The following is a 12,553-nucleotide window of genomic DNA, read 5'->3' on the forward strand; positions in this document are numbered from 1 at the left end:
ACATTAGTTAATCTTCCACCCTTAGGTGAAAGTATCCACAGGGTTTCGAAGGGTGTTTCCCCGGATGCTTCTTGCGTGAGCTTGGTTTCTAAAGCATGAATTGCAGCATTTAGAATGAAAATAAGAAGCTGGCACAGTGCTGGTGAGGCGGTGGTGAGAACGGAACATTCTTCCACAAAACCGCTCATTGATCTGAGACTGGATAAGTGAAATCACAAGCCGTGGGCGCGTGCCAGACCTCAGAATGTTCCCAGTGACGTTCAGAGAAGCTGAGGTTCACATACCGAACTGGCCCCGTGCAATCTGCAGCCCACCAGAACTGTGCTGGCAGAGAAGAGAACCAGGGTGAGATCAGTGGCTGCCAAAAGCCTCGTAAACATGCACTGTAATGAATAACCCCGTCACGTGGCGTGGCCACTTTGTCAGAACAAGAAGTCCGAAGGGGGGGGGGGGGGGGCAGCATCAGAACCCATAGCTAGGACAAGGTGGGGAAATTGCCAGGCAGTGAGAGCTGTCACCTAACTTAAACTGAGCCCTCTTGCGTCTGCTGCTGTCGTATCTGATGAAATGGTAGCCTTGCGAGACAGGGAGATGTACAAACCCCCACGTGATGACCTGCGTGAATGCACATGCAAAGATGTTCCAGGTACCGGAAATACACATAAAAACAGACGCTGGAAATTCTCTGTGACCACTTAAGGGAAAACCCGAGACGGGTACAGTGAAAAATAGAAAGGAAGAAAGTTTAAGCTTGCAGACCTATAAGATCACCCTGTTTATCCACGTTAGTGTCAGATAAACCTGCTTTTTTTTTTTTTTTTCCTGAAGCGTTGCTGTGGACTGCCTTCCAGATGCCTCTGTGCCGTACTGGGCCTCGTCACCCTTTTCCTTACTAATGGCACCGTTCCTTTCACTTAAAGCAGAGCTGTAGCTCTTTAGTGCAAACAGGTATAGAGACAGAGCATATTTAGGAAATATTTCTTCACGGAAAGAGTAGTGGATGCCTGGAATGTCCTCCCAAAGGAGGTGATGGAAGCGAGAACAGGGCTGGAATTGGAAAAGGAAAGGGCAAGAGGATGGAAGCCGAAAATAGAGCAGCTTAACTCAAAACACAGCTGTGACAGGACTGTTATTCTTATCTTAAGAAACCATGGGGGAAAGTAACCTGCACTGCACGGCAGGTAGACCCTCCCCAAAATAAAAACAAAGTCATGGGGAAAGCAGTCTGCAGTGTGTGACAGGGACGTTCCCCCGAAATAAAACTAGGCTTGGGCGAAGTAAACTGCACTGCATGGCAGATACGGCCCTGACAACGCTGCTGGGCAGACTGAGGGAACCATATCTGTCTTTATCTATCATCATGCACTCTGTAATTCTTGTATAAATTCATTCCCTCTCTTCCTCCGGCTCTGGGAACTGAATCCCACAAGTCATTCTCCCTTCAGGTGTGCAAGCTGCGTCCTCCTGCACTTCTCTCTCCCTGTGGCGATGCGAGCTGCGTCCTCCTGCAATTCTCTCTCCCTGTGGCGCTGCGAGCTGTGTCCTCCTACACTTTTCTCTCCCTGTGGCGCTGCGAGCCTCGTCCTCAGGCACTTCTCTCTCCATGTGGCGCTGCGATCTGCGTCCTCCTGCTCTTCTCTCTCCCTGTGGCGCTGCGATCTGCGTCCTCCTGCTCTTCTCTCTGTGGCGCTGCGAGCTGCATCCTCCTGCACTTCTCTCTCCCTGTGGCACTGCGAGCTGCGTCCTCAGCCACTTCTCTCTCTCTGTGGTGCTGCGAGCTGCATCCTCCTCGTCTCTCTCTCCTTGTGGTGCTGCGAGCTGCGTCCTCCTGCACTTCTCTCTCCCTGTGGCGCTGCGATCTGCGTCCTCCTGCTCTTCTCTCTCCCTGTGGCGCTGCGATCTGCGTGCTCCTCGTCTCTCTCTCTCTGTGGGGCTGCGATCTGCGTCCTCCTGCACTTCTCTCTCTGTGGCGCTGCGAGCTGCGTCCTTCACTTCTCTCTCTCTGTGGTGCTGCGAGCTGGGTCCTCCTGCACTTCTCTCTCTCTGTGGCGCTGCGAGCTGTGTCCTCCTGCACTTCTCTGTCCCTGTGGTGCTGCGAGCTGTGTCCTGTCGCACTTCTCTTTCCCTGCGAGCTGCATCCTGGAACTTCTCTTTCCCTCTAGCACTGGAAATTGGGTTGTGTTTTACCGCTGGTGAACCCCATCAGCCTGCTACCACACTCCCTAATTGAATGTCGCTTTGCGTTTCAGATGGAGAAGATGAGAAGCCTCCCCTCCCCCCTCGCTCTGCCTCCGCCAGTTTCTCCGCTGGCAACAGTGGACCCAGCTCTAGTCTCGTTTCCGCCAGCAACCAAGATGCAGCGAGTGAGAGGTAAAAGATGATGGCGCAGCACAGCCGCGCAGAAACCCTGGTGTCGCTTAAAGGAATTTCACCATAGCAATTAAACGTTCCTGCTTCAATTTTCAGGGCCACAGTCTGATAAGGAATTCAGCACCGGAACTTAATCAGATAGTGGAAATATTCAGTCTGCTATCCGGATAACTTAGGAAGCATTCTGTATTGTCCAGATTAGTTATCCGGATAGCAGACTGACCGTTGCCACTATCCGGATAAGTTTCAGTAGCACCCTGGCTCCAGCTACACACTATCCTGCCACTGTCCGTAGAGAGCAGAGGCAGCCTGTAAGGATATTCAGAAGCTTTATCCGGACAGTGCCTCTGAGTATCCCCGGTCAGCAGCCCTTATTTGGATACCAGGTGCTGTTATCCGGTCAAGTCTTGTGTGCATTGATTCCTGCAGATTGGGTTCCACTTCTCTGTCTCTCTGGTCCCTCGTGGCTCTTTCCCGGTCTTAGTGAGTGATGGATAGGATACATATTTAAATTTCTGTCTGGCTCCACATCCTTCACTCCAGCCTTACAGGCAGGTGATCAAAAGCAAACGCCGGCGCTAGAGGCTGTTAGCGCCATACTAGCGCCGGCATTTGCTACCACCCCATGATCAGAGCCCTCGAGCGCGTGAAACAATGCGCTCGAGGGCTCTTAGTGCAAGTAGCTTGCAAATGCATGCTAATCAGCGCTTAACGCATTCATCCCCAATGATCAGTATCCAGCGCGCCAAAGATTGGGTCGCTGGCCACGACAAACCCTACGCCAGCTCCGAGCTGGCGTTAGGGTTTGCAGATTATTTGGGGAGGAATGGTGAGCCATTCCCCCCTACAGCAAACCTGCCAGCGAGGGCAGTTGAGGACGTCCAAAATTTGGACATTTCTGTGACGGGGCAGTTGAGGATGTCCAAATTTTGGACGTTTCTGCAATGGGCAGTTAAGGACGTCCAAAATTGGATGTTTCTATGAGAGAGACATCTTTCTCATAGAAACATCCAATTTTGGACGTCCTTGACTGCCCGTTGCAGACACGTCCAAAATTTGGATGTCCTCAACTGCCCCGTTGCTATACCTTGAAATTTGGCCATCCCTGCAACAGGGCAGTTGAGGACGTCCATCTTCCGATTTAAAGATGGGCATCCTTCTCTTTTCGTTGGTCTCCAGCCCAGACCTGTCAAACAAGTCCGGGAGGATTGTGCTGAGCGCATGCTCAGGCACAATTCTCCCGCACTTCTACCCCATAATCAGAGTTAATTGCGCTGCTTAAATTTGTTCCAGCGCTATTTTAGAGCGCTGTTTGGAACAGCGTGGGGCTTTTGATCATCTGCCTGTTAGTGTGCTCTCAGCGAATGGAGCGTCGATGTTGCTCGTCTCGTCTGAGGAACGCATGCTTGCCTGGGATACTCCTTGCTTAACAAGGCCTTGTTCTCTCACAGCACCAACGGCCTCAGCACCATCTCCCATGATTACCTGAAGGGGAGCTATGCCCTGGACCTGGAGGCTGTGAAAGCCGGAGCCACTAGCCTGCCCCATCTCAACAAGACGCTGGTCACCTCCTGCAAGAGACTGCATGGGTAATGCCTCTTTCTGATGCTAGGCAGCAACAGGGAGTGTGTGAGTTTGAGTGCGTGTGAGAAACTTAGTGTGTGTGGTAAGGGTGGTAGATACGTGGAATGTCCTCCTGCAGGAGGTGGTGCAGATGAAAACGGTAATGGAGTTCAAACATTGGTGGTATAAACACAAAGGAATCCTGTTAGAAGGAATTTATCTACAGAATCTCAGCGGAGATCGGGTGGCAACGCCAGTAATTGGAGAGTAAAACCAATGCTGGGTGGACTTCTACGGTCTGCGCCCTGATTGTGACTGAATAGGTATGATGATATGAATGGGCTGGAGTGTAAATTTTAAGGGGCTTCAATGTTAGCTTCAGAACTTTTAGTAGAGCAACAGTGCTGGGCAGACTTCTACGGTCTGTGCCCTGAGAAAGGCAAGGACAAATCAAACTCGGGTATACGTATAAAGTATCACATACCATGTAAAGTGAGTTTATCTTGTTGGGCAGACTGGATGGACCGTTCAGGTCTTTATCTGCCATCATTTACTATGTTACTATGTGGTGAGAAAGCATCATTAATCAGAGTTGCAGTAACAAGGCAGCTATAGACTGTTAGCTCTCTGGGGCGGGGACATTGTAAGTGTGACATCAGGATTAGGGGTTGTTGACTTAGTACAAGTGATAAATAAAGAACCTCATAATTATTATTGCTCTGTATAGACTTGATGATTTTTTTTGGTCTTGCAGGGAAATGGATAAAGTGCTTTCTGGCCTGGAGATCTTATCCAAGGTCTTTGATCAGCAGAGTTCGCCTACAGTCTCTAAAATCCTCCAGCAGGTAAAGGATCGTGGCAGGGGACTAAGCTTTAAACAACGGAGTAAGCCATTTAGGGTAGGAAGCTCCGTCAGGCATGCAGGAGGCTTACTGAAAGTGCCGACTCCTAGGTTCTCCATGCATAAGCACCCAGTAGGGCTGAAGATCTTGCTTCAGCGATTCCTCCCTTTGCACGCCAACCATTGGCCATGTCCCAGGGCTTGTCCCTAGGCCCTGTCGCCTCAAATAACTTTCAAGTTACAAACAGGGGAATTTCTTGCAAGACCCAGTCAGAGAATGGCTTGGTCTGTGAAGCATCCACCATGAATATCTACCTACGCCTGGGGGTCATAAGTCTAAATCCTGGTAAGGCTGTAGAGCTGGTTACTCGTGGGGTAGAAGTGCTGGCTGAGATTGTTTTCTGAAGTTCACTGAGGAAAAACTGCACTTTGACCATTCATAAGTAACAGCCTGGTTACAGTTTATACAATTTTTTTAATAACTGTTAAATAAAAAGCGTTGGTCTCCACTGCTGACTCTTCTCTCTCCGCCACTGCCAACTGACCACTCCATTTAAAAATTGGCACACAGCCCCCTGCAGTTGCTTTTGGTACAGATTTTGTAAATACACGTCACAGGAAGAATGTCTGTTCAAAAATGTTTGTTTTTATTTGCAGAACGTTTCCGATTTTTACCCCTGTGTACTTCCTCATTCTGACTGTTAGGCTTTTGGCCTAGTGCTTTGAACTTCAGGCAACTGCTGTTATATCGGTGACACTGTGGTAGTTGTGTGGTCAGTCAGGGACAGTGTGGGGATATTGCAAGTGACTGTCCAATTAGGGGTTTCCTTAGCATAGCAGCAGATGAATCCACAGACTGATGGCTTGTGTCCATCTACCAGCAGGTGGAGATAGAGGTCACTGAACTGAACTCAGCCTTATAGGATGACCAGTTCCTCCCTCAGTCAGTATATCTCTAACTCCAGGAAGTGGTGAGCGGCTCCTCTTCAGCTCCTGGATTCTTCTGCTTGGGAGTGCTCCTGGCCTAGCGCTGCTGAGTCACTCAAGTAGTTTGGGGGTGATTGAGCAGTGCCGTCTTTAGGGATGTATCCAGTGAGCCCAGTTTCCTAACCTACCCCATGGTCCCCTTTCTCCTGGTGCCCATTGCCTGTTTTGTGCCTCATGCTCTTGGGTTGCGCTGCACTGCTGGTTTTTCTCATGGCTGCGGAGGCTGTGAAATGATGTTCACGTTGTGAGAAATGGCGGTCTGCGGCCAGGGTGTGCCCAGCCAGGTGCTCTTACATGGGACATCTTGCGGAGCCTTCTCTCTGACCAGAATCTTTCTTGCATGGGACCGCATGGTGCATTGGCATGCTTTGATGTTCCTGTTAGCTTGTTGGCTACACAGGAATCAGCTGTTGGTGGACAGCAGGCCCATTTGGATCTGGGTGTTATCCCAGACACGTTGTCTTTGTGGGGGATGGCAGGGGGGGCCTTCTTTAGTGTAGGTTCCTAGGGGGGAATAGGTCCCTGAGCTGATCTCTCCCAAATTTGTGCTCTTGCTGCATCAAGCCTACTTGTTAAAGGAACATCTCCCCTCCTCACAACCCCTTTTGCAGTCCCCCTTAGTCGAGGGGGGCGGTGTGATGGGACCCTGGATCTTTCAGTGACGAAGACCTTTGCAGCCCTGCGCAAAAACAACGGTGGATGGGGTCTTTGGGACCCCTTTCTCCCACGTCCTCGGAGGGCATGTCTGGAGCATTCCTACGTCCTTCTTGGATGGACGAGCTGAAGGAGGGTGAGCTGATTTCGGAGGAGCCAAATGACTGATCTGCATTTTTTATCAGGAGGAGTTGCCCTCTTTGATTTCTAAGGCCCATGGCTCCTCGGTGGTGAACACAAACATGACTAGTACCCAAAATCCATCCAGGGCCTTTCCATGAGTCCATTCAAGAGCTGCTTATGGCTCAGTGGACTACTCCAGATGCAGGTCTCAAGGTGGCTAAGGCGATGTCTCGTCTGTTCTGGTGAATTCTCTGGAACAGTTTGCCTTGCCCAGAGTGGATACCTTGGTGGCAGCTGTCACCAAGAAGACCACTCTTCCTGTTTAGAGTGGCATGGCACTTAGGGACGTACAGGATAGGAAGTTGGAGGCTTCGCTGAAGTGCTCCTTTGAGGTCTCTATTCTTGTTCTGTAGTTCCTATGCTGCCCGGGGTGTGCCTTAGCTGGTTTCGGCAGATGGTGGAACCAGAAGCAGACGAGCTCCCAGTCTGGCCTTCTTTGCCACAGATGGCATCTGCTCTTGCATATGTGGTGGACTCGCTTTATGATTTAGTCTGTGCCTCGGCCAAGCAGATGGCATTGGTGGTCACTTCCTATCGTTTGTTATGGCTGTGCCACTGGGCAGTGGATTCTGCCTCTAAGCAGAGACTTACCAGGCTGCCCTTTTGGGGCAAGCTGTTATTGGGGGAGGATTTGGAGAAGCTGGTGAAGGGGACACCAAGTTGCACTGGCTCCCAGAGGACAAGCTTAAACCTTCCTCCCTGTCAGGGACTGCGAGGCCACAGCTTAGGGGTATGTGTTGGTACCGACTGGGTAGGTCTTCGGCTTCCTTTCAGCGGTCCTGGTTTCAGCAGTGCCTCTCCTTTTGGAATGAGAAGCAGGCTGCTGGAGCCTCCCCTTAATCTGGCCAGGTGGCCTGTTCTTTCTAATGATGGGGTGTCAGTCTACTCTTCCGTTCTCAGGAGAGGAGGCCGGCTGGCTATCTTTTACAAGGAGTTGGGCAATATCACCACAGATCAGTGGGTCCTGGATATTATCAGAGATGGTTACAAGCTAGAGTTCTTTCTTGGAGTCCTTGTGCTGCGCTTCCTCGAAGTGGTTGACGGTCAAGTCTACCCTCCACTCCTTAGTGAATCTGGGGGCGATGATGCTGGTACCATCTCACAAGTGGGGCCAGGGTCAGTATTCCATATATTGCATGGTGCCCAAGAAGGACGGCTCTTTTCGGCTGGTGTTGGATCTGAAAGGGGTGAAACGGTTCCTGAAGGTGCAGCATTTCCACATGGAGATGCTGTAGCCCATGCTGGTGCATTCAGCCAGGGGAGTTTCTTATGGCTATGGATTTCAAGGAGGCATACTTCCATATATTTTTTTTGTTACATTTGTACCCCACGCATTCCTACTCATGGCAGGCTCAATGCGGCTTACATGGGGCAATGGAGGGTTAAGTGACTTGCCCAGAGTCACAAGGAGCTGCCTGTGCCTGAAGTGGGAATCGAACTCAGTTCCTCAGTTCCCCAGGAACAAAGTCCACCACCCTAACCACTAGGCCACTCCTCCACATATTCCCATTTGGCTGCATCCCCAGAGGTTTCTCGGGTTCACTGTCTTGGGTCGCCACTCTCAGTTTCAGGCCCTTCCGTTTGGACTCGTCACAGCTCCCCCAGACCTTCTCAAAGGTCAAGGTGGTGGTGGTGGCGGCATTTCTGAGGAAGGAGGGGATCTGGGTACATCCCTACCTCGATGACTGGTTGATCTGGGTGAGGTCGGAACAGAAAAGTCGGGCGGCCACCTCCAGTATGATTGTCGTCCTACAGTCTCTGGGGTGAGTGATCAACTTCACCAAGAGTCCTCTGACTCCTTCTCAGACCTTGGAGTATCTGGGGGTCAGTTTCAACACAGTGCTCGGAAAGGTGCTACTATCGGACCAACTGTTTGCCAGGCTGCTGGACCAGGTTCGTTGAATTTTATTTTTTTATTTTTGTTACATTTGTACCCCGTGCTTTCCCACTGATGGCAAGCTCAATGCGGCTTACACGGGGCAATGGAGGGTTAAGTGGCTTGCCCAGAATCACAAGGAGCTGCCTGTGCCTGAAGTGGGAATTGAACTCAGTTCCCCAGGACCAGAGTCCACCACCCTAACCACTAGGCCACTCCTCCACTTGTGTTGAGTCCTTGCTCCTGGGGTTATGCCCAGGTTCTGGGGTCCATGGCAGTGACACTGGGTGTGGTCCCTTGGGCAAGGGCACACATGCAGCAGGCTCTGTTGAATTGCTGGTCACCGGTTTTGCAGGACTACCAGGGTCGTCTCCGATGGCTGCTTGAAATGGGGGTGCACTTGGTGTCCTCCCAGTGGGTAATGGTGGTGATGGATGCCAGCCTGTTGGGCTAGGGTGTTCATTGTCTTCACTGGTATGCGCAGGTCATTTGGACCATGATGGAGGCCCAGTGGCCGATCAAACGCCTGCTGCTCTGGGCAATAGCTTGTGCGCTGAGATCCTTCCAGTCCTTACTGGAGGGCAACCCAATTCGAGTCATGTCAGGCAACATGACAGCGGTGGCCTATATCAATCAGCAGGGCAGCACATGGAGTTTGTCTTTGCTAGCAGAGGCTCATCCGCTCTTGCAGTGGGTGGAGTGCCGCCTGTCATGCCTCTTGACGGTGCACATTGTGGGCCATCTCAATATGAGGTCAAATTTCCTCAGCCGACATGTTCTGGATCAGGCGGAATGGGAAGTATCGGCAGAGGCCTTTCGCCTGATCAAGCGGTATTGGGTAACTCCGGCAATGGATCTCATGGTGACCTAAGCCAACGCGAAGGTGTTCCGGTTTTTTCAGCCACAGGATCGAGTTAGAATCTTAGGGCCTGAATGTGCTGGTTCAGCCTTGGCTGTTGCGAGGGACGCTCTACATCTTTTCCCCTTGGCCATTGATAGGGTCTTTCACTGGGGCCTGGTCATGCTGGTGGCTCCGCATTGGCCTTAATGTCAGTAGTACGTGGATTTGATTTGCCTTCTGGCAGGCACTTTGCTGTGGTTGCCCGAGGCTCCCAATCTCCTGTACCAGAAGGATGTCTTATGGCTTGGACCTTGAGAAGTCTAGACTTAGGAAGAAGGATTATTTAGATCTGGTCATTGCGACTTTGGTGCCTGCATGGAAGCGGACTACAACTACGGCACACCTTTCAGGCATGCTGTTCTTCCCGGGTGTGGGATCTCTTATCAGCCTCCTTGCCACAGTTATTGGCCTTTTTGCAGGAATGTCTGCAGAAGGGTTGGCCTATAATTCACTGCAGGTGCAGCTCGCAGCCCTCGCCTGTTATAGGGGGGCGCGTGCTGGAGTCCTCTCTTGCTTTTCATCTAGATGTGGCTTCCCTCCCTCTTTAGGACTGCTTTCGTACATCCTATCAGTTTCTGGATTCATCTGCTGCTACGCTAAGGAACGTAAAATTATGTCTTACCTGATGATTTTCTTTCCTTTAGTGCAGCAGATGAATCCAGGATCCTGCCTTATCACTGCTCTGTTTGCCTTTGCGGGTCTCTCTCTTTTAGGTAGTGCACACGTTTTGGTTTCCTGAAATGTCCTTAGATTTTGCGGTATTTCTGTGAGGAAGGTTGCCAGGGGATTCATGATCCTATCTTCTGCTTTGGTACGAGACATACTGACTGAGGGAGGAACTGGCCGGGCCTATAAGACTGTTTGGTGATCTCTGTCTCCACCTGCTGGTAGACGGACACAGTCCATCAGTTTCTGGATTCATCTGCTACGGTAAAAAAAAGAAAATTGTCAGCTAAGACATAATTTTGTCTTGTGTCAGCTGCAGGGGACTCCTGTGGTAGTATCACTTGTCTTGATGCTCTGAATGACCCACGTCTAGCAGCTGGATCCTGCAGAGCAGTAATTTTGTGTTGTTTCAGCCATTCTTGGGGAGGTTTTAGCTGATTTCCCGTCGGGAGGAACTGGGCAGTTTCTTCCTTATTATGAATACGATAGGAGCAACCATCTTTGTCAAACTGAAGAGCAAAAGGGATATTCTATGCCTTTGTCATGCAAGTACGCAGTGCGGACCTGCAGTTCTCTCTGTGCAATGTTGCAGCAGCGATGTCTTGAAAGATTGAAATCTCATAAGTGCCCCACACAATGGAAGTGCTGCCCCTCGCCTTACGCAGGATAGCCGCCTCCTGCCTGTAGCTTTGAAAACGAGCGGTTGTCTCCTTAGGAGCATTAGGTTTCGGTTTCCCCAGCGAGCGATGAGCCCTAACAATATCAGTCTTGTCCGGTTTAACTGGCTCTTCCTCTCAGTCTGAGAGGTCCCCCCGACTGCTGCATGCATCTCTCCCATCTGTCTTATCAAGACCTATCACGACATCGGCCTATTCTTCAGCCTTGATTCAGCTTCCTCAAGGCGATTGCCCAACTCGGACATCTCCCCTCTCCAATCTGCGCCCAGGGATGCCAGTTCCTCTCAGACAGCCTTAAGGTCTACTTTAATGTCCTTAATCCAGCTACGGAGTTCTGTCAGTGAGTTCTCCTTGGCTGCTGGAGCTGAATCAATATCTAAGCTGGATTTGTTTGTCGTTAGTTGCCATCTTGGCTGAGCACTGTGTCTTTCGTTGCTTCACATTAAGATAGGAAAATTGGAAAGATCTAATCTAATAAAAGATTTGCTGAGTCGCTGAATCCCTAAAACGAGTCCTAAGCAACTTACAAATGAAAGAAGCATGAAACAGTATCTACGGACTTACAAAATATTAAAAATATAGTTTAAAAACCCTAAAGCAAGAGAGAGAAAGAAAAACTATAGTCATTCTGCCTCAAATATACAGAGATCTTGTAGCAGATTGTTAGCAGATGTTGCGGCGCTGCCATGAATTAGGGCCACAGGGTGAAGAGACGCGCACTTAGGCAGCCATCCCGTGAGGTGACGTCACTGCCCTCTGGGGTGTTTATTATTAGTGAGCGTTTGCTAAAAAAAAAAAATGATTTTGCCCACTGGGACTCCTGAGTTACCCTAGATGCACTGCCTCACCAGAAAAGTGACCGGACATTAGTTTGAGATTCAGAATTTCATTTCCTGTTTTTGAAGGTTTCTATTTTTAATTTGTTTCCAGTCTAGTAGCCAGCAAGGAGAGCAGGAGCTGGAGAACTTGGTTCTGAAGCTATCGGTGCTGAAGGACTTCTTGTCCAGCATTGAGAAAAAGGTGAGTAGGGGGGGGGGAATAAACAACCAGTTTGCCAGACAAGACTGTCCTCTGTCCCTCACTGCCACGCCCTTCCCTCTCCTTTGTCTCCCCTCATTACTATCTTTTCCTCACCTACTGCGGTCTTCCATAATGTGTCATTCCATCTTCTCATTTGATGTAGCATTTCCTTTCCTTCTCTCTTGACCTTTGTTCCTTTCCTCTCTCCACCCGTGTCTTGTCTTCCCTCTCCTCTCCCCTGTTCTCTTGCTGAGAAGAGTCTGACCCTAGTACTTGCGTTCCTTCCACCTCTTCTGAAGATGCTGTATCTGATTCAGGGTTTTTGAAAATGGGGATGAGGTGGGCACCGTTTGCTTGAAGATATTTCACTGGTGGCCCGCACCAAATATTATCGCTAGCACATAAAAACCAGTCCTGTTCGATGCTTTGTTCATCAACTGACTTTTTTGTGAAATTACCCGATTTCGTGCCCTAATCTTCTTGGTGTAAAATCACCTTGGAGTAACTGGATACAGGGTACAGCAGGGTGGTCAGAGCTATGGAACTGACTCGGGTTCAGACTTCAGCCTCTCGCTGAGTCCAGTCCTTCTCACTCCCTATTTGAATGGTATATGTGGCTTTTAACGTCTCCAGCAAATGGTCAGTCATGTACTGTGTTACCCAGTGCCTTGTGAGTGAATTACACCATTCTCTCCTGTCCTTCCTAGGCCCTTAAAGCACTTCGTGACATAAGTACCACAGCCCAGTCTGCACCTTCACAGCCATCAATACGGAAGGCCAAGAATATCCCTGTGCAAGCCTTTGAGGTAGGTTCT

The 12,553-nt window shown here is 50.1% G+C and overlaps 1 protein-coding gene across 2 annotated transcripts in view; it reads left to right on the forward strand.

The window, feature by feature from the left end:
- INPPL1 (inositol polyphosphate phosphatase like 1) overlaps nucleotides 1–12,553 on the forward strand; it is a 255,019-nt gene that overhangs the window by 163,422 nt on the left and 79,044 nt on the right. For both annotated transcript variants that reach the window (XM_030199978.1, XM_030199979.1), the window contains exons 4-8: nucleotides 2,250–2,370; nucleotides 3,822–3,959; nucleotides 4,688–4,778; nucleotides 11,649–11,738; nucleotides 12,446–12,544. In XM_030199978.1, coding sequence (XP_030055838.1) covers nucleotides 2,250–2,370; nucleotides 3,822–3,959; nucleotides 4,688–4,778; nucleotides 11,649–11,738; nucleotides 12,446–12,544 — 539 coding nt within the window. The remainder of the gene's footprint in view (nucleotides 1–2,249; nucleotides 2,371–3,821; nucleotides 3,960–4,687; nucleotides 4,779–11,648; nucleotides 11,739–12,445; nucleotides 12,545–12,553) is intronic.

This window comes from Microcaecilia unicolor, chromosome 4 (genome assembly GCF_901765095.1).
Source record: "Microcaecilia unicolor chromosome 4, aMicUni1.1, whole genome shotgun sequence".
Lineage (NCBI taxonomy): Eukaryota > Metazoa > Chordata > Amphibia > Gymnophiona > Siphonopidae > Microcaecilia > Microcaecilia unicolor.